General features: G+C 39.7%; 1 protein-coding gene across 4 annotated transcripts in view; it reads left to right on the top strand.

The window, feature by feature from the left end:
• LOC126334816 (lysophosphatidylserine lipase ABHD12) overlaps nucleotides 1-24,823 on the top strand; it is a 96,194-nt gene that overhangs the window by 36,756 nt on the left and 34,615 nt on the right. For all 4 annotated transcript variants that reach the window (XM_049997457.1, XM_049997458.1, XM_049997459.1 and 1 more), the window contains exon 5: nucleotides 21,890-22,086. In XM_049997457.1, coding sequence (XP_049853414.1) covers nucleotides 21,890-22,086 — 197 coding nt within the window. The remainder of the gene's footprint in view (nucleotides 1-21,889; nucleotides 22,087-24,823) is intronic.

A 24,823-nucleotide genomic window follows, 5' to 3' on the forward strand; every position in this document is an offset into this window, starting at 1 on the left:
TTTTAGTTCCTTGCTCTGGTTTATTTTAATGCAAATTGAAATGCTGGAATGGTCCAGCCGCCTGCGAAAGAAATTTTTGTAACAGTGACAGCTGTTGTGTATTTTGGCAAAACATTGAATTCTTAAGTTTGTGGGGGAATATGACGTGTGGGGCGTAATCTTCTAGATGGTTTTACCTTCAGTATCAGTCCTCTTCATGTGACAGTATCGAGCTCCTTATGTCAATATGGACATGCTTAAATCACTTTTTGATGTAGAGAAGTGAAAGTACCAAATGGGATTGCAACAGACTGTTCATCTTGTTGTGTTGGCATGCACCACATTTCTGTACAAAGTTGTTGCAGAATTTTTCGTATTCTGGGTGCAGACTGCCAGCTTAGTGACTTACGTCTTGATGTAACTAAGTGTGGAGCAGTGAGATAATGCGCCGCTGAAAAACTGCTGTCACAAAAGGGGATGCTTGCACGACTGAAACAATCCAGTAAAACGTAATATTGAAATGTGGCATCAGGAGATGCCTGTGCAGTAAGCGTCATGGTTCCTTAAGGAACACATTCAGTTCATTGTCCCAACTCTATGCAAGAGTGAGAGCTCCAATATCAAGTTACTTTGTGACAACATTGGTACAGTAGTTTCTGTCTGCTAGCACATTCTACATGCTTGATGTCTGTTCTGAACTGCACAATACTCTCATGAAGTCCAAAAGTGAGTGATATGTGATTCAAAAATGTCTCACATTTGAGCACGTATGGAAGTTTTTCTAGGAGACATGGCTACATATACCTTATACTTGTGTCCACATCAGTTAATTTGCCGGATTGATCACTTTTGAGTGAATATTAACAAAAGTTGGCTTTGTTAGTTGACAAATTGCTTAACACAGCTGCTATAACGGTTACAACTGTGACAGATGGCTGAAGATGAGGCCATGTCAGTGGTGTGCCTTCTGCAGTAGTGGCTTATAATCTGTTCAAAAGCAGTTACTTTGCTTACACTGCAGGCTTAAATTTTTAGGAACTATTTGAATGATGTGGCCAACAAAATCTGCTGTGGATATTTGTCATGATCAAGACCTACCACAACTCGTGTACCATTTTAGATTGTTCAAACTTGCAGATTGCTTTGAAAACACTGTTGAGACAATCATTGAGAATCCTTGGTTTCCATATACGATGTCTGTTCAAATAATTCTGGAAAATTGGTAATTTCGCACCAATGGTGTGTTGGAGCGAAATGCAGTTGCCATCCCTGCACATGCCTTTGCTTAATGTGTAAGTGCCGGAAGTACCATTGTTGTATGTCTGTTAGTTATTGTTCAGTGCTATATTGAGTAGAACATTGTGTCGCACAGTTTTCAAATCTCGAAATACAGAGACACACCAAATAATGTAGGAAGCCTGTGGTGATGAGACAGAAGTTAAAGATGACCCTTGTTTAGGAACCCACCGAGCGAGGTGGCGCAGTGACTAGCACACTGGACTCGCATTCGAGAAGATGACAGTTCAATCTCGCGTCTGGCCATCCTGATTTAGGTTTTCCGTGATTTCCCTAAATTGCTCCAGGCAGATGCCGGGATGGTTCCTTTAAAAGGGCACGGCCTACTTCCTTCCCTAATCCGATGAGACCAATGACCACACAGTCTGGTCTCCTCCCAAAAACAACTCAACCCCCTTGTTTAGGATGCTCTTCCTTGTCTGCCGATGATGCTCATGTCACGAATGTCAACAAAATTGTGCGTGTCTATTGGAGACTGACTGTCTGATAGATTGCAGAAGAATGTAACATTTCAGTTGTATCATGTCATGAAATCCTGACACAGCATTTGGGAATGTATCATGTTGCCACCAAGTTTGCTCCACAGCTCATGAGTGAAGATCAGAAAGACCTTCACCTTGCAACCTGTGAAAAGCTTTTGGACCATGCGGATGAGAACAAGATGTTCTTTAAGAGAATAATAACTGGTGATGAGATGTGAATCCATGGTTATGATGTTGAGACAAAGGTTGAATCTTCACAATGGATTGGGAAAGGTTCTTCAAGACCAAAATAAGCTCATCAGGTCAGGTCAGATGTCAAAGGCACATTGATTGTTTTCTTTGATTTTGAAGGATTAGTTCATCATGAGTTCATGCTACAGGGGCAAACTGTTAATCGCTAGCCCTATCGGGACATGTTGCAATGCCTGTGTGAAATGTGGTGAGACAATTGATGGCTCTTGCATCACAATAATGCACTCACACATTCATCCCTGTTGGTGCATGACTATTGCACAAAAAATGAAATCATTGTGCTGCCTCATTCTCCGTACTCTCTAGACATGGTCCTTGTGGACTTTTTTGTTTACTTTCAAAGTTGAAAACAATGATGAAAGGACAAAGATTTTCAACAATAGACAAGATAAATAAAAATTTGATTATGGCACTTCGCGCAATCCATCAAGAGACATACCAAGACTGCTTCCGGAAGTGGAAGTAGCATTGGGACCGGAATTACTACAAAGATTCGAAACTTTTTGAACAGACCTCTTGTATCCTCCAGGGGCCCACATCTCATTTGTGAGTACATGCATGGTAAGCGTGGTGCCCAAGCCATTACTACTTCATTTTCTATGTTGCAATTTTAGTTTCTGACTATATCTTTTCTTTCACTTGTTCTGTGGGACAGATTCCATGCTGACAATCTCACTTGCTTGTCGGATCTTGATTCTGGCTTCTCCCACATTGTTCCTTTATTTTACCTCACATATGTTGGTTAATTTATGTTAAGTCCCTACATCTGGGTTTCACCTCAACGTTTTTCAAAACTTTTGACAGATGTTGCAGTGAACAGTGAAGTTCGCACACAACTCAGCGTGATAGTCAGCCTAAGTGGGAGCGAGGGGGGGGGGGGGGGGGGTTGTCAAGTACGCATAGAGAGATAGGCCCTTTACCAATCAGGGAAAGGAAAAAGAAACCATGTGACTTGTGGACAGTAATTCCCCTCACTTCCTAGTTTGCACCGAAGCAGTCTCTCAACAAGGCAGTGTTTTTTGTGGAGAATATTAGAAGCATATCTGATGAAGTCCATTCCCTTAGCAATTTGTGAAGTGGTTCAATCTTAAGTAAAATGTGAAATGCTATCTGTCTGTGATGTAACACTCTTGTAAACAACTTGGTGAGGTACTTACTAGCATCACAGCCCCTAAGAACCTCAACATGGTACAGGGATTAATTTTTCATAGAGACCTTATGCTACAGGCTGACAGTCCTACATGAGCACTTGGAGAGGTGAGGATCCACTACATATGTTGTGGACCGGACCTCCATACAAGGTAGTCACTGCCATGAAAGGTCAAAATCACGTGGTGCCTCTGTGAAGTGAACCTGTATTTTCCGCCCTTGATTTGGTATTTTAATGGCTATATGTCTTCCTGGTATACATACAACCTGATTTGTGAAACTGTGGATGGCCACTGCACACACAAATTCATCATGTGTGCTACCACCTGTCTCGGTCAACTGCGGGAAAGACAGTCGCCTCTGGTCCCCAAAGTTTACTAACCTACTCAAAGATTGCAAAATCCAGAAACTTAAGGACACAGATTGTTTCTCATATTTTTTAATCTTGTAAAAAAATATGATCCATTGGCATTCAGTCTGTGGTACTGATCTTTGCCATTACTGTGACCAGGTCATCAGCAGTACCTGGTGTATTTACCTCCTCAACATCAACCTCAGATAGTCACGCAGATAAATTTGATCATGAGGCTGATAGGTGCTCCTCTCTTGCAGATCCCATGGAAGGATCTTTAGGATCCATTCTACGCCTGGCTGGAGATGCAGCTTTCTCCTCCAGCAACTAGCCGTCCACCAGTGACAAGGCTCCTTCTTGCGAACCCTCTCCCTGGAAATGGACAGATCAGAGGCCTTACGCCAACCAGTAGCTGAACAAGCCATGGACTGTGGCTTCTAGAGCTGCCCATTCTTCTTCCTTTCCTTTACCCACAGTCCATAAACTTTCATGAGAATAATCTAGACTACAAAAAGATGTGGAGGAGGAGGAGGAGGAGGAGGACCACCTTGGATGTGCTAGATGATCCTCCCATGCCATTGGACTCTGAACCAATGTTTGTTGACCTGGGGGTGTGATCTTTCCTGTTAGCCCTTTCCCACCATACCAAGGCATCCTAAATGTGACGATACGATGGAGTTGCAATGAATGTTAATGTCACCTGCCAGAACAACAACAATTAATTCCCTTATATTGTGCAGACTGTGCTGCTTTCCAAGAGGTTACTGTGCCTTCTGTTGGACCTGTACATTGGTTCGTGCAGATGTTATCAGTGAGTGGGCTCCCCTCCATACCACATTGGAAGCAATGGCAGTGACAGTGCGTATGATCCCAGTGACCACCAGTATAATATTTATTTGCCTCCTGGCAGGGTACTTACTTACCTTGACCAACTTCCTGTAACAAATGCCACCCCATTTACTCCTGTTGGGGGATTTCAGTGTGCACCACCCCTTGTGGAGAATGCTTCTGATTGACTAGCTTCTCTCTCTCTCTCTCTCTCTCTCTCTCTCTCTCTCTCTCTCTCTCTCTCTCTCCCCCTCCCCCCTCCCTCTCCCGCTCCCTCCCCTCCCCTCAATGATGGCACTCCTTCCCATTTCAGCACTTCCAAAGGCACATGGCAGTCCCTTCCTCCCATTTTATGGCTTCACTACAGTGGTCACTACAGAATGATCTTTGTGACAGTGACCACTTCATGGCAATCCTGTCACTTCCTTGTACAGTGAAACCTCTATATAACGTTTTTCAAGGGACCACAAATTCTGAACACTGTGTAGAGGAAAACACTATAAAGAGGAAGGCTTCCAAATAATAATTATAGGGCATTACTGAAGATCAGGCTACTGTCACTGTCAGCTTTGACAAATGGTGCCATAGATGACATTTTAAATTTTCACAACATATTATATTCTTTGCAAATGATCAATGTATCAACTGATTAGGTTTTTTTTAATTGAAACATGGGGCTCAGTAGGTGGATGGGTAAAAGTAAATGGATCAGTTTGTACAGTAAAAAGTTATAACAGATTCTTAAGATTGACATCATTCTCCAAAGATGACAGGTGGTATCCCATTCTCCAGTTGACCCAATTATAGAATTTGAGTCAAATTTTGGTTATATATACTGAACATATTACATAAAAACACAGTAAATGGGACAAATTAAAAAAAAAAAACTACTTCAATAATTAAATTATCAAATAGAACTTAAATTTGTACAAAACTCTAGGAACCTAAGCAATCTGAAATAACATACTTATGATTTTTTTTTTTAAATATTCAAGCAGGCTTGCTTGTTTTCTGTTTCTCCTAGACTCTATGGCAATCATTTCTTGCTCCAAATGAGCAAGTTGAACTACTGTTCTGTCCTCAAGTCTATGGGCCATCATGTACCTCCTGAATGTTTCAAAGGCTTCAGCTGCCTTAGTGTATGAGGGTACAGGGTCATCTTCCTTGCCACTGTCACTTTCACTATTACTCTCCAAGCTTCTCTCTGCAGTCAGCTCCTCAATACTTTGTACTCCTGTAGTTGCCACGTTGTCATCCACACCCATAAAGTCCTCAGAAGTGACAGAATCACTGCCTATTAATTGGTGAAACTCTTGCAAATCACTTGCAACCTCTTCCACGGGAGCTGCCATCTCATTCTCACAGAATCCTGCCCTTGTGAAACAGTTTTTAATAGTTTCAGCTCTTACTTCCCTCCACGAGTATATAATTAAATTTATTGCCTGTAAAATGTTCAGTTTCAGTTGTGATCTTTGCTGGCTTTCCAGTTTTCTTTGGTCCATCAAATTCAAGGCCTTTTTTTACAAGGGCTGTCCCATATTTAACCTTAAGGGCATGTAATATGCCCAAGTCCAAAGGTTGCAGACGGCTGGTGCAGTTGGGTGGCAGGAAAATTACTTTAACATTTCTCAGAAAGAGTACGTCTGGTGGATGTGCCGCACATCTATCCACAAACAGCAGCACTTTTCTTGCAGCACTCCCCATTTTGGCGTCAAATTCTCTTAGAAAACGTAAAAATATTTCACTCGTCATCCATGCCTTGGCATTGTTTGTATATTTGCACGAAAACGTGGAAATGTTTTTGAAGCACCTTGGATTTTTTGGCTTCCTGATAACCAAAGGTTTCAGTTTTTCACTGCCATCAGTGTTTGTACACAACAAAATGGTAAGATGTTCCTTGCTCTTCTTACCGCCATGGCAATTTTCCCCACGAAAAGTAAGTGTCTTATCCGTCATTAAATTGAAAAACATGCCGGTTTCGTCAGCGTTATAAATGTCACGCAGTTTGTAGCCCTGTATCAGATTAGGGAGAGTCTGCATCCATTGAGCTACAGTTGGTTCGTCCACACTTTTACTTTCTCCACATTCCGATTTGTACACAACACGACACTGTTGAAATTCATCAATCCATCCATTGGACACCTTAAAATTGTCCATTCCTAACTGAAGTGATATTTGAAGCGCCTTCTCCTTCAAAATAGTTCCGTTTATAGGAATGGTTGCAGCACGTGCTTGCTGAAACCAAGTTAATAAAACTTTCTCCATTTCGTCGAAAGTCGATTGTTTCAAACGCATACGTTTCGAATTTCCACAATTCTCAAACCCTTCCATTATCGATGATCTGTTTTTCATAATAGTGTTGAGTGTTGAAGGGGCCAGTCCCAATTGCTTCGCTAGCTCCACGCGACTCACACCAGGAGATGCCTCCACTTTTTTAATAATAGAAACCTTCTCTTCCAGAGAAATATTCTTCCACTTTTCACCCATGTCCACTGATGAAAGCTTAAAAAAAAAAAATTATATGGAAGACACACACTTACTAGGCACATGAACTATTTGCTGCTCAGCTCACACAACACGCTACTAAGTACTAATACAAAGCATCGACTGAAATGGCGCCAAAAAGATCGCAAGCAGAATGTGCGTCACATGTCACGTGACCGGGTTTTGCCGCTGACATATGAAATACGCTGAGCGCAGGCTTTCCGAGCCAGTGCAAACTGTGAAACCACATAACGGAAAACGATGCATCTACATCCAGTCACTTAAACGCTATAAAGAGGTAAATAATTGACCGGGGTTCCAAAAATATGAGCGTTACATGGAGGAAACTGTAATATAGAGGAAATGCAGTAAAGAGGAATATTTAACATTGTTTATATAGGCCTTTAGTCAGGACCGAAAAAAACGGACGTAACATAGAGGAAAACATTATGTGGAGGAACGTTATAAAGAGGTTTCACTGTACTACCCAATGGACAACTTATCACAATGGGCTCTTACAGGTGCCTTCTGGCAGCTGCATGCCTCTGCTGTTACCTGCACATTCTGCCTTGTCAGACTCCATAGATGATCTTTTGGGAGATCACTCCAGCGTGCCATGAGAACTGCTGTTCCTCTTTCTATGTCCCGTTTCCACCATCAGATGATGCCATAATGGACCAAAGGCACATAACAGCTATTCAGGATTGTCAAAGGACCCTGCATTGTCTCGAGCAGCAACCTCCACATACACTCTGTTTTACTTTTAAGTGAGTCTTTGCACTAATTCTCACTGTTTTATTAAATGCAGTATGAAGGAATGCTGTGAGCATGGTCTCTCTTCCTAAGGAACCTATGTTTTTTCATCCCAAGTCTGGGCCAAGCTTCCATAGTCCTTTCGGCCACCAAATATCATAGCTGTTCTGAGTCTCTTTCTTCAGTGTGTCATTTGTACTGATGCACTGTTTCTTACAGCCCACTTTGCAATAGTGTCGAAATCGTATTCTTATACAGCTACCATTCAAATGCATAAGTTGAAGACGTCTCCCCATCCTTCACCCCACTTTGAATTATGTAATGAACATTTCACTGACTGAGGACAGCTTTAGGCTCTTGTCTTGTCACAGTATAGCCCCATGACCTGGTTCAATTCGTAATCATATGGCACAACATAGGAGTGTTACTGAGACTCCATCTACACAGTGTCTTTGACTATATTTGGCTTGAAAGTGTTTCTCTTTTGCAATGGAGAGATAGTACCATCTACTCAATCATTAAGCCAGACAAAAACCCAACATCCATTGACAGCTAATAAACACTTAGCATCATCAGTGTGCTCTGCAAACTGCTTGTAAGGTTGGTAGTCTGATGATTACACCAGATTATCAAATGAAATCAAATTAAGATGCATGAAAACAACATTTTTCTGATGAACTGTTGTTGTATGATGCTTGCCTGGTGTTCAATGATGACAACTCTGGAAGAGTCAGGTTTCTTATGAGATGCAGGTTGCTTTACTGGAAACCTGCTGAAGAAGATTGATGGTGTGCATATTGGTTGCTCTGAAATGTCAGTGGAAGATATTGGCAAAAGGGCAAACCAGAAGATCAGATTAGAAGAAAAGAGCTGTGTGAAGACCAAAAATACCAAATGTACAAATATGACCAGCACTAAGGTTCTTGCTTCTGGCATAAATGTTAATAATTTTTTTCTGCATTTCTCACAACTTTCATTTTTCATTGTTCAATGAACACTTTCTGCTGGAGCATTGCAGACAAAAAGATGAAATTCACTGCATATTTTGTACATACTGTAACTCAACTCCCTGTGCTACAAAGTTTTTCAAAGTGGATTACTGTCAATTTATGTAAATTTTTGTGAAATAAAAATTGCTGTGTATCATAAGCATAAATTTTAAAAAATTCTAAGACAGATATTAAAAAAAGTGGTGTACAGATTTGTGTATGTAATTACTAAGAAAAAGTAAGAAATTTTGAAAGTGACAAGTAAAGTAACTTTGTAGAAAATGTTGCTCGTGTGATAGTATGTGTTCTAATACTAAAAATATGCACTGAGGTACTGTTCAAATTATTTGAAAAAAGAAATTGAAAAATATACAGATTACAGCAAATAACATAACGACAGTATGCAAAATTTGATTCAGTTGTCTTTCAAACAGTAGAAGTTACATTAGCTCACTTTGTCTCATTATTGTTAGTGCAAACTAGTACCCATTACATTTTTAACCTTCTCTGAGCTAAAAGGAGTTCTTTACTTTGTGACTGTCTTTGCCCATAGTAGGTTGGTGGATGGGTGAAGGGAGTCCGATACAGGTCTGGTTTTTCTCACCACAGATGAGCCCTGAGAGGTGCTTTGTCTGTTCTGATCGATGTACATCAGCTCTGGCATCCGTAATGCTTTCAATACCTCAATTTTACCAGTCCTGCATACTTTTACAACCCCCTTGAAATTTCTGGTGACATCACTAACTCCAGACAAATTCCCCCTTGAGCAAGGGACAACGACCTCACTGCTTAGTCCCTTAATCATCAACCAACCTTCTACTTATGTTCATTGCAAAATCATTAATATGCTGTGTTGGATAGCAGTTAATTATAGTTTGGGCATTGAGTTATCAGTAGTTGCTACAGGAGTGCCATCTGTTGTCTTAATTACAACATAGAGCGATCAAGTCAAACTGCTTTTCGAAGGACAGCGGTACGTATTTCAGCATAAGCCAGTAGTTTTATTTTGCAGTTGGAAGCTTATCTAGATACAACAACCAGTATGCCCATGTATGAACCAATAGCATTGGATACAGCGATTGGTTAGAAATGTTTCACTATTGCTGAAGTAGTTATTTATTGAGTGACACCTGGGCATTGCCAAAGCTGTTCATCATACCAACAGCAAACTTAACAATCATTCCCACAACAGAATTGTTGACATGACAGAATTGCCCTCACCTAGAAAAATGAGTTTTATGTTCTTGCAGCTGGGAGCATTTTCATATACCACGTTTGTGTACTAAGAGTCACCAAGTGCTTTTGCTCTGGTGTTTCAGCAGATATTTGTGGCTTCATTCTCGCTATATAAATTTGGAGTTGTACCAAACAAAAATTGTTCATCACATCTTTCATGCAATACCCAATGTTGACAGAAAACATCAGTTTGTTTCCCATTACAAATAAGAGCTTTTAAAGCTGAATTTAACTTGCCCAACAGATAGTGGTCCCAAATTAATCTAGTAAATTATTGGATTTGGAGATATGTTTTAACAGGGACAGTAAACCACAGTAAAACGTGTTCACCATGTCTTCATTGTATGACTTACCCTGTCTCACATGCTGTCTTGACTTTTTGCTGCCTGCTACCCCCATGCAGCAGTGCTACTCAGTCACAGCTGGGGATTAGTGGTTATTCTTAATTTCTACTGTCACTATTGACACAATTGCTAAAAAATTATCACACTATACTAATTTGAGAACACCGTATTGAAAGTGCACATAAAATTAAGTTTTAAAAATAATTTTATTTCTAACTGGAAACAAGCCAACACTTTCCATTGAAAATAGACATTACATGATGAGTAGTATTTATTTGGGCCAATTCTATCTACATACTGCAAAAGCAGAAATTAAAATATCTACTAAAACACTAGACAAAATGAACCTAACTACTCTTATGACAGGCACCTTATATATCTTCAACCTGCAGAAAGTCACAGCTACTATTTTTTGATGTGTTCTCATTTATCTTGGTGTGGTGCTCAATGACTGCTACCACAATTGCAGGACCACTATTGCATTATACTATAGTTAAGAGGTCTGCGCAGATAAGAAAAGTACAATCCGCATCCGCAAAATCCTCATCCGCAACCGCATCCTCAGAAATTAATCCGCATCCGCAAGTTCCTTATCCGCATCCGCATATATTTAAGTTTTGAATGAGTAATTAATAGTAACAGACAGTAGTACTTAGAATTATGGTATGTATAGTTATTGTTAGGGTGCCATTTCTGTGACAACTTAACTGCTTTTGACTTCTTAAATCACAGGAAATGCTCTATACCTATTCTAAAGCAGACTATTCCAAACAGGAAGCGTTGGCGCTCCAGAGCACACACAGTAGCGGCTCGGATGTCGTGAGATTGGAAACGCTATTTAAAAAAATAAAATTCAGTGTAATAGTATTAAATGATGAAAATACGTATATAGAAACAATTATATTTCGCTGCTCTTGTACCAAGGCAGCTGAAAATGACGATGGTTTTAAACTGTTACTAGCACATTGCATCATTTACCGACAGTTTTTTTGTACTCACTGCTTGGATGTGTCAAATTTTGAAGCCATTCATGTCAGCTGACGATTATATTATAGCTTACGCGTTCAGTCCTCGTTATTTCCAGGTGAAAATATTTACAATATTAGGCCTTCACTGCAAAACGCTGGCGCACCTGTGAAAAAGTTAAACTGCCAGCAATAATTGACGTTGTCTGGAAGAAATAATTCGTCTTCCGAAGAGTGACAACAAAATCAGTGGTTATAGAAATTAGGAGTGGTTGGATGAGGTAGCAGTCCCTTAGCACTCACTGCACCGTACTTGCCCCCCACATCAATAAGAAACTGTGCCGTCTCGAGAAACCCAGATCCACACGCAACTTCGAACGGTAAAATGTCTTTGCTGACAAGATTGATAAGTTTTTCTGTCACGGCTGTCTTCAAATTTGGCGGAACTTCAGGAACTTTCACGTCTCCTTCGGTATTTAAATAAGTAATTATGCTACTTTGTCGAGCCTCACACAAATGTTTTAGCAAATTTGAAGTTCCACTTTTGTGTCCAGTGTAGGAATATACTTTTTTACATTCAAAACAAGCCACTATATCTTTTATTTTTTGTTGCCATCAAATACGTATGCTAATTTTTTCCAAATTGGTGATTTCAATTTGTTTTGCTTAACTAATGTAAAATCACCTTTTTTCACCTTACATGAAATTGTATCCATCGATATGGTGTTCATTTGAAGAAAGAACTCTCACTGATATTTGCTACGATGCACGTTGTCACTCGGTCACTACAAAGCGCTAACTGAAGTCAGCGGAAACTTGCAACGGGCACCTGTCTGGTAGACAGTGGGCAGGTTTGTCACCCAGAGAGCACTTCACAGGCCACACAAAAGACACGGTCGCGGAAACGGATTAGGCGCAGGTCTCTTTGGTACAGGTACGACGGTCGTAGTCATGGGCTAAGGACAACAGATATCCGCTCTACCCAGTCCCTGCAAGATTCCAAGAATGTCAACAGACTTGAAGTTTTGAACTAACATGGCAACATACGTACTGGGCAGATGCCTTGCTCATTATCCGCAGATGACCCGCGGATATCCACACCGGACGCGATTTTATCCGACAAGTAACAAATGCCGCCGATATCCGCATCCGCGCAGACCTCTAACTATAGTGCTGTATGTGGGGTGCAGTTGGAGGTAAATGTCCATATCCTTCAAAGAGAAAATTCTTTTCTACCTGAAAGTGCACACTTGCACAGGTTTTAGATCAGGACTGGCCGTGGCATCCCAAACTTAATCCGTGCCAGGTATGCGAGCCTTGTGCAGCCGAATGCCTGGCCTGTCTCAGCTTATTTTTAGCCCTTCTCACTAATGCCCGCTATAGCACGACTTCTTCTCTCTCTCTCTCTCTCTCTCTCTCTCTCTCTCTCTCTCTTTCTTTCTTTGTGTCCTTTTTTCCCCTCTTTCATCATGAAAGAATTACAAGGATAGTGTCATAAATGTTTTGAGGACATTGGCAGTGTTAAATCTGTTTCGTAGCTGTTTTTGAGACCGTTCGCTGTTTCACTTGAAAGCGCCCCATGCATGTGTGAAAGACTTTGTTGTGTGATTATGAAACTAAATGTCATGATTACGTGGCAGCTTGAGAGCAAAAATCTGTGAAATTGCCTCTGTCTGGCTGTATGCCAACAGTTTGTACTAGATAAGAATTATGTCTTCATTGCACCAAAAATAATTAAATAATACTAAAAACTTGTTTTGTTTGTTGTCTGTATTGTTGAGAAATTTGAGTTATAAAGCCAAGTCATATCCAGTGTAACAAAACTGTCATTTACATGGGCCATTCAATAAGTAAAGCAACACTCTTTTTTTTCTGTGCCAGTTTGGGTTGAAAAATGCAAAATTTGTTGAGGAAAGTTGTGGAATATTCCTGTTTCAGCTCCTATAGTTCTGTGAAGTTGGTGGCATATGTAACAGTGTTTTTATAGTAGTACAGAACGGTCATTGAGTTTCTTTTGGCAGAAAAGTGGAGCATCACAGATATACCTAGGTGATTGTACAATGTGCATGGAGACATGGCTTTGAACAAAAGCATTGTGAATCATTGGACAAGGCATTTGTCGTCATTGCAACAAGGTCACGCAACCTGTCTGGTCTCTGTGTGCTGGCTGGCCATGCACAGCTGTGACTCCTGCAATTTTGGAATGTGTGGGCACTGTCATTTGGATGGCCAGTGGATCACAAACAAACTCCTCGTTACTCAACTGGATGTCTGTTGGTAGTGCTCACGTACTCTTCCACCAGTTGGACTGCTCAAGCGTGTGCACCTGCTGGGTTCTTTGCCGCCTAACGGAAGATCATAAATAGTATTCTGGAACCACAAAGCGCAGTTGAAGGACCCTCTGTACAGAATTGCCTGTGTATTATGAGGTTGATTTTGACAATTGTTTGTTGAACATTGTTACAGATGATGAAACGTGGGTTCATCACTTCAAACGGGAAACAAAATGGCAATCCATGTTTTGGCGCCACACCACAAAAAAAATGTCATGGTGAATCTCACACCTTCTGACTTCTATCCTTTTGTAGCCAAAAGAGGGGGGAATAATATGGTATATTGGAATCCTGAAGAAAATCAATGTGTATTCAGAAAAAAAGTGTTGCATTACTTATTCGACACTCCTCACAAGTGTAAAACAATTCTAGCTTCCCCTCTAACCTCTCCTTCCACTTGGACATAATGGCATGGCAGAAGAGAAGTGTGCAGTGGGGTTGAGCTTTATGGCACTCACGCCAGGGCACTGCGCATGAGCCGAATTTTTGGGTGCCCCTGTTTTAGATTGTTCTGTGAAAACTACATGAGTGTCAGTTTGAAGAGTTTCCACATCCTATACATCTACCAGATTTAGGTAGCTGCTTAGCACTTTTCATTTTGAAATATGAGGAAATGGCTGAGTGGATGATTTGTATCAAATAATTAGGAGAGAGCTGAGACAATGTTTATTTTGTTCAGTTGGACAGATATTATTTTAATAAGGCCATTAAAACATCGTAAAGTTTTGGACCAGAAAAATAAAAACACTGCATTGATATGTTAATTTTTATGTAGTGTCATGAAGTTGTGAAAAGTCATCTATCTATAGAAAACGTGTATATCTGTTCATTGCCGCCATCACACTGTCCAGTGTCTGTAAATATTTTAGTGCTCTACTGTTCACCTTTTAGTTCCTTGTGATCCTTATGAGGTCTGTTATGTCACAATTCCTTTCAGTAGTTATTCCCGTGTCAGCCATAATGGAGGTGAATTGGATGTTTTCTTCTTTACTTAAAACGGGCTTGGTTTATTATATATAATGAGTAATTAAAACAAAAGTATTTTTGTACTTCGTGGTATAAATTTTGCATGTGTTTTTCTTAAAACTCTGCCCCATTTTCACACACATATCAAGAGTTCTGCTCAGCTCTCACATTCCGTAGAACAAGCCAGAAGACCATTTTGAAAAAGAGTAACAAGAAAGGACTGCAAAGATTCACTTTCTCATTTCTGGTCATGTTTCTCTGACATTTCCAATGATTAGACTGTTCATTTTATAAAATCGCAGTTATGTTTTTCCTATAAATACATACTTTCTCTTATAAACTTTTAAAAAAACAAAATTTTTTATCACGCACTAAGTACCATCACATCTGCATACAGTATTTGCTGGAAGGGTGTACTTCCGTTCTTGCTCATGCCAGCAGTGAGTAGAAGCTGTTACCGTGGCCATATGAATAATGTGTATAAGGTCCGGGGAAGCACTTTTTTATTATGGGACCAGAGGATAGGAAATTGTAGAGGGATTTATACTACATTTTTTGTCACAAAAGCCATGTGTTTGCCCAATTGAAAACTAAAACTTACTTTCTATATAAATAATATTGTACAAAGAAATGTCTAAAGTGATAGAAAATACTGAATACTAGGTACTCATTACTGTCTTTACATATGTCTTGGCTTATAACAAACAATGTTTTTACTATTCAGTGTTCTTTGTTATGTTTGACAAATTGGATGTATTTATCCGAAATGAGATTTTCACTCTGGAACGGAGTGTGCACTGATATGAAACTTAATGGAAGATTAAAACTGTGTGCCAGACTGAGACTCGAACTCAGAACCATTGCCCTTCGCAGGCAAGTGCTCACCATCTGAGCTATCCAAGCACAACTCACGTCCCATCCTCACAGTATTATGAGACGAGGTACTGGTGGAAGTAAAGTTGTGAGGATGGGGCGTGAGTCATGATTGGATAGCTCAGATGGTAAGCAATTGACCACGAAAGGCAAAGGTTCCAAGTTCGAGTCTCGGTCCTGCACACAGTTTTAATCTGCCTGGATGTATTTATGTTTCGATCAGTTCATGTCACTTAAAACGCTTCAGTTAAGATACTTTGAGCTGCATTGTTCTCACGGTCAGTCTTCATGTTGCGCTGTGCCAGAATTGCCACGTAAGAGTGTCCACGTCTCTAGCCCTGATAAAACATTCAGATGTGACCCCAACCCAGTACAAGAGGAAATATAGGGAAAAATGCATAAATTGCTAATAATTCATGGAGAGGTGCAATAGATCTAACCTCTCAGAAGATAACAGAGTCTTTGAAACACTGTATGAGCATTTTTGGAAATGATGAGCACTCGTGTATCTGATCGCATTGTTAAAACAGCTTTCCAACACTGTAATATTACAATGATCCCATGGATCTTTTGGAGTTAAGCTCATAAATAATAATTATAGAGATCAACAAATTGTCATCAATTAAAATTATACTTGACAGTCATACTCTACCATGATTGACACATCTTTAACTAGTTTCTCAGGTAATAACAACATTGCACTTGGCATTAAATTATTTCAGTTAATTAATCCCAGTTCTTAATTGCAGCATGTACACATTCCAAAATGTATAAAAGTTCTGTAATTAACAATTTTTATAAAACAGTTGACATCTCAGGCCAAAGATGTATTGATACTATGGAAATAAAGAACAGTAATTTACATTCTCTGATTAGCAATACCTTTGCTAATAAAGTTCAAATATAGCATTCTTTACTAAATCAGAATTGTTTTGTAAATAAATCTTTGCACATTGGTTTATAATTGTCAACGAAAATATTTTTTTACTGTAACTCCGATGTTACCTTTCAAGAAATTATGTAAATAGCAAAATTTGTGTTGTTAAATTTTGATAAAGTACTTCTCTGCTTTCTTTTGAAAGACTCGTCATTTATTTATATTATATCAGTGACTTAAACATGCTTCCTCGACTTGTTATAAGTCAGATCACTAAACTTTCAACACTTTTTCTGCTTTTTGAAGTTCAAAATTGGATTATTCTCCTTCACTTTATATGGAATAGTGGATAAAATGAGAATAAGGGGACTTTGTTTTAATTTTAACAAACCATTTTTTTTAGCTCTTTAAAATGATTCAGATCTTTACTACATAGTCAAATGTTGATGTTAGCAAGTGACCACAAATCTAATCCACATAATGAACAACAAAAACACACACACACACACACACACACACACACACACACACACACACACAATAAAACCTCGTGATGCGACTACCACTTTCCAGCTGATTAAAAAACTCTGTGCAAATAGCTAATGCTCAACTACCTTTGAGTGTGCTTATCCCAAAATTTCCAAACTATACACAATACCCCAGTCTTTCGACATGTACAACGGACCATCATAGGCAACAAAACTGGTCCCCATCAGACACAATTAGGGACATTAAAATCTCTATTGTTATACTTACAATACACAAATACTAATCTTTGAACTAACACACACACCAGCAATGCTACACCAAGCCTGTTACTCGAAGATCACTTGACCACAGGTCAAGTACAAAATAAAATTACAAGGAACTACTTCCAAATAAAACAAGCCAAACTGTTCTACTAATTGTGCTGTAGTATTGTTTTGCATTATCTAACTTGCATTTAAAAATCTAAATCCAATCAATACAAGCTTCTGAAACGTTTTGAACAAAATTCATGAAAAACCTTCAACTGTCTTTGATAATCAATACCAAATTATTCTAGCAAAGTATCAATTTCGACACTTGTAAACGTGTCTCGACCCACGTGCAGTGACACAACAATCATCTACGACTCAAACTCGCGTATTCTTCAGCTCCTCAATAGTGGCTAACTGCTTCTTTCCACAAGACCGTAGCTGAAACATAAATATAGACAAATGTGGGGTGCTACTATTATCATGTAACAATCAATATATAATTTCTTTTGGGTGTTGTTTTGTTGCATAGCAGCCAGCTCGCCCAGGATGATCTGTGGCGTGAGGCTACCATCAGCTATCACCGTATAGATTGTCTTTGCCACTCTTGTGTGAAGACTTGTACAGCTGATTACAGTAGTGGTTTTTCTAGAACATATACAGGGTTATTCATGGAGATCTGCAAATATTTTAATGTTATTCTACAAATAAAATGAAAGAAATGTAGGTCTGCAAATGTTTAGTTATGAAGTTACGGCTAATGAAAGATTTTGCCTGAAATTTAGCAACTTTGATAATATGAAGTCATCGCAAAACTGTACAAGGTTAAAGTAAAGCATGATTTCCATTGATTTTCTTGTTATTGGTCTGATGAATCTAATAAAACATGTCCCAGATGTGTATCTGCAGTAGTTTTCCAGAACATCCAGAGAAGCAAGGATTATATACAAGTAAATTTGTTTGCTTTCCATTAAGAATGTAGAAACATTATTTACAACCATTAGTGAGTTGTTCCAGTCGTTTTATAACCTTGAAATGAGTTAGTTTTCTGTATTGTTCAGTGAAAGAATATAACAACAACAGTGTATTTAAGTGAAACCATATAGTAACTGTTGTAATTTGTAGATTATTCATGAAATAGGGATGCCTTTCAAATTTACGACAGAGGAATATGTCGATATGGTGTTTATTTATGGCAAATGTCATGGTAATGCTATGACCGCAGTTAACAAATATCGCGTACATTATCCAACTCGGAGGATTCTGCACGCACGAACCATTAGTGGAGTATTTTGAATGTTACGGGAGTCAGGTTTTCTACCTAGCATTCATAATCAGTACGAGCGCTTGATTCGTGATGAGGACAATGATGAGGATATTATGGATGCTGTTCATTGTAGTACGAGTACCAGTACATGACGTATCTCTCAACGATTAGGCATTTCACAATCTAAGGTATGATGTACACTGAAGTACAATAATATGTATCCTTACCATAAGCAAAAAGTGCATCATTTACATCCGGGAGATCCTGCCCTTTGCTTAGAGTTGTGCACCTGGTTAAATAATAGTCAGGAGTTACACAAATACATTTTATTTGCTGATGAGGCACAGTTTCTCAAGATGGTATAACAATTTACATAGTGAGTGCAAATGGTCTTGAAGAAAATCCACAGGCAACAGTGCAATGCAATTTCCAGCAGCAATTTAGCATAAATGTGTGGTGTGGTCTAATCAGCACATGCTTCATTGGACCATTCATTTTCCCAGAACGTCTAACTGGTGAGAAGTACTTACAGTTCCTTCAAGAAGAAATGGCCCACTTGCCCGATGTTCCACTTGCTACGCAATTGCAAATGTATTTCCAACATGGTGGCCTGCCTCCACATTTCACCAATGCTGTTACTACACATTTAAATAAACATTTTTCCCAAAAATGGATTGATTGTGGTGCTACACATCTGTGGCCACCCAGATCTTGTATGGGGATGGGTGAAAGATGCAGTTAATGAGGACAAAATCAATACATGTGAGGAATTACCTGCTCGCATTATGAATGCAATAGACGAATTTAAGAACAACCCTATGAAATTGAAAAACAAGCAACAAAATCTGTTCATACACGTGCAGCTAAATGCATTGAACTTGGTGGAGACATTTTTGAACATTTATTGTTCATGTATTGTGAAATTGTATGTGCACTGTAAAACTTCCTTAACACTGAGCTTTTTTTTCCAGTTTAACATGCATTCACATGTGCAACGATAGTAATAAAAGCAGATTATCTGACACATTCATACAGTTTCAGTTAACGTTATTACCATAATTTTTCCAAATTTAAATTCTCTACAACTTTTGTTGAAAACTTTGTGCAATTGTCTGGAATGTAAAAAACAAATTGGGCCATGTAGTTAATAAATTAAAAATTTCACGAAATTACTTCTTTGCTTCTCAGGATGTTCTGGAAAACTACTGCAAATACATGCCTGGGAAATGTTTTATTAGATTCACGACACCAGTAACAACAAAATTAATGGAAATTGTGCTTTACTTTAACCTCGTACAGTTTTGCAATGGCTTCATGTTAGCAAAGTTGTTAAATTTCAGACAAAATCTTTTATTAACCATAACTTTGTAACTAAACATTTGTGGACATATGTTTATGTGAACTTTTTTCTTTAATTTTACTCGTATAACAACATATTAAAATATTTGCATATCTTCATGAATCACACTGTATACACACACTGACTTTACGTGAAAGAAATAGTCAGCTTGTAAAGTTTCCAATCATTCTTTTGCACCATTTTTCCCCCATAAGTCGGCTACATGAGTGAAAACAGTTTATAATCACAAAGGCACTTACTAGCTGTGGATGAAATGAATTTACAGTTTCTTCTAATAGTTTTTTTTCATCAGAAGGTGGAGGTATTAGAAGAATACAAAGGGATGTGGAAACACCAGGTTTGTAGAAGCATTTCTTTGACAAGCATACAAAAGAATGAGAGCTTTGTTAACTTTCCGAGGAATCCTTCATGCAGCACATTATTATTATTATTATTATTATTATTATTATTATGTGGGAGAGTGGTTTGAAAATGGGTGAGAGGACAGAAGAAGGGGTAGTGGTTGTGTATGCAAAGGGGTCCAGACCTCCAAACCTATGTACAGTCTTTACTCATCTTTCTTTTTCATTTCCACTGTCTCCTCTCTCCTCTGCTTCAACTCTCTCTCTCTCTCTCTCTCTCTCTCTCTCTCTCTCTCTCTCTCTCTCTCTCTCTCTCTCTCACACACACACACACACACACACACACACACACACACACACACACACACAGATATAACAAGTCACACCACTTCCTCTCTCTTCCATCATCAGTCTCTCTCTGCTTCTCTCTTTCTGCACAAAAAAGCACAAATATGTTCTCATGTCAAAATTTTGTTGACTGAGGATTGCGGCAGCTGGTTCCCACTTTTGTCAGATTTTTTCAAAGAAGAGTGTATTTGCCTTTTTTGTGCTCCAACAGGAGCCTTTTTCAGGTGGTTTGCTTCTTTTCCCTATGCTACCTCTGGATCTAGAGGTCCCATGTTCAATTCCCAGCTGGGTTGGGGATTTTCACTGCCTGGGTATGGGTCGTTTGTGTTGTCATCATCATTCAGTTTTCATTCATGAAAATGGCTAAATTCACCTGTGTACAGATTGGGAATGTATAAGGGCACTGATGACTGTGCAATTGAGTGCCCCACAAACCAAAACATCATCATCATCTTGCAGGAGGGACAGTTGTTTATACTTGTAAAATGAATTCTGTAGACCATAAGGTTTTGACAGTTTATTTATATACTTAGATTCATTGACATACTTTTGACACATACAAACAACAGGTAAGTATGCATAATATAAGATTAACACAGAATCATCTCCCACCCATTACAAGTCCTTCTTACACTACTGTACATAAAAATGCATTGCATTTTTAGGCTGTCCTACAGTTTACCAAAAGCGCCATGTTTAATGTGCAAGTAAAAAGAATTTTGCATGAGAAAATAATTTTTTGTACAGTGCTTACACCACCAGGTGACATCATCAAATAATTTCCAGTTCAAGACAGCCTCTATAGACGTGAATTGTCCATTATACAGAGACAACGTTTTATTGATGGGGAAAAAGTGATTAAAAACATAGTGTGGTGACATCAGAACCCTTCCAATGGCCCCTAAACACTTGCCATGTATTCACTATGTGAGTTGAAACTACATTTAAACTCGGACCAGATATTACATTCATATTTTACGTGCATGCTGTACTCTAACTTTTAACCTGTGGTTCTCAACACCGGATAATGATACCAAAAGATTTTTCAAGGTTCCATGAGAACATCTAAAGAAATTTCAACAATACGCCGTGAATAAAAATTATATAAGTGGTCATTCCCACAGTCAGTACTTTCGGTGTCCAAAAATCATGATTTCTCAGAGAGTTTTCAGGAACAGGCCATAAGGAAATGGTGCTTTCAGAAGCCACCTAAGGTCCACCCTAGACCACAACTAATGCAAAGGAATCAACCAGTTTGCCTGGACTGGAAAAAGTGCATAATGTTTAAATTTTTACTCTATATTGTAATATAGCTACAATTCTTCCTTCTGATAGGAATACAAATGGTCGCTAGGCCAAGGGCTATACAAAACACTTGTCATCTTATCTCTGTGATCAATGGAATCTGAAATAAGACCCCCCTTAAAAATTTATTTTTTTACGCATGACTTTTTAGAATGTATTGGTACCATATACAGTCATGCAAAGACTGATCATCACTAATGCTCCCTTTCTTTCCATACCATCTTGAAATAAACTTTCTTTTGTGGAGGAAGATGGGCAAGTTACATACATAGTGATGTTAGTAATAACAAGTTGCAACAGACAAAATTCAATTTCCTTAGCGGTAATAATAAGTCACTGTCAGCAGTTTATTGAACGTTTGGTCTCTTTTCAGGCATACATTACCCAAATCTCTCATCAATGAATCAAAAACTGCTGATGACGAGTTTTTTGAGAAGTCACTGACACGTGGTGAGCCAATCATACTGTACATGCATGGAAATTCTGGGTCTAGAGCAAGTCCACATCGCGTTGAGCTGTACAAGATGCTGAGGAACCTTAATTATCATGTTATTAGTTTTGACTACAGAAGTAAGTATTGTTCAGTAGATTTTATTTTCAGATCTTGATGACTTACGTTAATGCAACAAAAGATTTTACAATTACACCATTTATTTATTTAAATAGTTTATACAATTAATTCTTCCCTTGCAGTGGCTTATTAGAATCACTGGAAATTAACTTTTTTTTATAGTTTGGCCATTACCTGAAGTACTGTTTTAGGATTTTTTTCTTGGCGCAGTTTGTGTTTTCTCTACTCTGAAACAGTGGGTGTGTGAAATAATGCAAAGTTCAGCAGTGGCCCAGGTTCCATGTTTCAATTGTTTGTTCCCGCAATGAGATGGATTAAGTAGTTCATTCAAAAACAATGTAAAAGCTTAAACTTCCTACCAGATGAACACTGTGTGCTGGACTGGGATACAAACCTGAACTTTGCTTTTCGCTGGATAGTACTCTGCCGACTGAGCTTGTCAAGCATGACTCGCCCTCATAGCTTTGCTTCCATCAGCCTCTCCAACCTTAGCAAAAGTTCTGCTGCACACCTTATGGGACTACCACTCCTAGAAGTTATGATAATGCAGGGGAATGGCTTAATCATAGCCTAGGATATGTTCCAGTGTTGCCCCATACGGTGCAGGCATTCGCAGACATCCCTCACCTGCCCATTGGCAGCTGCATCCTGGCTGCATGACTTCTTGTGTGTTAGCCGTTCGCCTGCCCCTGCCCTCTTGTGCCTGTGGGTGCCCAGTTGCCTGCTGGCAGGCACTCTTGATGGAACAGCCTTGCATAGAGGATTGCTTCCAGGCTGAAATTTGGATGGTAGGACGAGAGATACTGGTAAAATAAAGATGTGAGGGCGATTTGTGAATCCTGCTTGGATAACTCAGATGGTGATGCAATTGCCTACAAAAGGCAAAGGACTTGGATTTGAGTCTTGGTCCAGCATACAATTTTAATCTTCTAGGAAGTTCAAATCAATGCACGCTCCACTGCAGGGTGGAAATTCATTTCAGAAACTTGAGAGAGAGAGAGAGAGAGAGAGAGAGAGAGAGAGAGAGAGAGAGAGAGAGAGAGAGATGGGTAGAGAGAAATGTTGTCTGTTGCACACCACACCTGCTTCAGGTGACATAGTTATTAACTTGCTGTAATATAAGCATTGCTGAACAGTATAGGAACAATGCTGAACACAAATTTTGTATGAAACTTACACGAATAAGTGCAACACTTTCAAGTGGGGTAGGGAGGGAAATGGAGGGGATAGCAGGGTACAGGCAGGGGAAGAGGAATCGGCCCTCCCTGGCAGAGTTTGCAGTGATGAGAGGTGACAAGAAAGGGCTGCCAAGAGCACTGTCAGGAGGCTGTGGAGGAGGGAGAAGGATCAAAATGAAGAGTGGAAAAGGAAGGAGCAGAGAAGGGAAAAAGACTGCTGAGTGCACAAGCAGAGAGCAGCACACAATGAGGGTGATGTAAGGCAAATTATGAGGAGGTGGCAGGATAGAGGAGGTGGAAACAGTTGGGTCAAGGGTGTGGGGACAGTAGGTTACTGTAGGGGGAGGCTGGGGTGATTTTGGGAGTGGAGAATGTCTTGTAAGGATAACTTCCATGTGCACAGTTCAAAAAAGCTGGTGATGGAGTAGAGGATCCAGCTGGGTTGTGAAGCAGCTACTGGAATCAAGCATGTTACACTCAGCTAAATGTTGTGCCACAGGGTGATCCACTTTGCTGTTGGTCATAGTTTTGTGGTGGCCATCCATCCTGGTGGACAGCTGGTTGGTAGTCATTAGGAGCACAATAACCAGCTACAATGGGACATCCAGAACTGTTGGGTCTGTGGTTTTTAGAGAGCATGTAGACGGTGGGTGTGCTGTGTGTCATAGGGGTGAGGAGAGTAAAATGGATTCAGGGGAGAGGTTCTGGGAAGGACCTAAGGTTTTAAGTAGGTATTAGAGGTTATATTGGGCTTCTAGGATGGGATCACAATGGCAGAGGTTCTAAATGGTGAAGTCTCAGTTGGCGGAGGCCTTCTGCCAGGTAGTAACCACAATTTATGACGACAGTGGTGGAACCTTATTTTGCAGGTAAGTTGATTAGGTCAGGATCTGTTTTGAGGCTGTGTATGGTTGTCCTGTCTTTTTCTGAAGGCTGATGTTCTTAGGAAGGGACCTGGGGAAGGATGGTGAGACCAAGTTGAAGGTAAGGCATTCCTGGAGGGTGACGAGGATCACTCCCTGAAAGAATTTCAGCCCTCATTGACCAACACTTCCAACTTCTTGTCCAAAATCTAGCCTCTCACATCAAAGATACCTTCACCGACTCACCACAATCGCCACACATTCACTTCCTGGATCTGTAATCGTAATTGTCGTCGCCGTTTTCCTAGACACTGACATTTTTCATGAACATGGTCTTGCCATTATTGAACACTACCTCTCCCAATGTAATTCAGACTTCAGATCCACTATCTCATTCCTCTTACACCAACTATATGCTAACACACAACTTACATTCCATTTGAAGGGGAGGTACACAAACAAATCTGCAGCAGGGCTATAGCCACCCACATGGCACCCTTCTGAGCCAACCTGTTTCCAGGATGCGTAAAGGAGACCTTCTTAGCCTCCCAAATTCCTGCTCTGTTTCAAATTTGTTGACCATCTCATCATTATCTGGACTCAGGGCCAAGATGCCCGATCCTCATTCCCACACGAGCTCAACACCACCTCTTCCATCTACTTCACTTGGACCTCGTCACCCATTGCCACCTTCC

The sequence above is a fragment of the Schistocerca gregaria genome, chromosome 2 (assembly GCF_023897955.1).
Source record: "Schistocerca gregaria isolate iqSchGreg1 chromosome 2, iqSchGreg1.2, whole genome shotgun sequence".
NCBI lineage: Eukaryota > Metazoa > Arthropoda > Insecta > Orthoptera > Acrididae > Schistocerca > Schistocerca gregaria.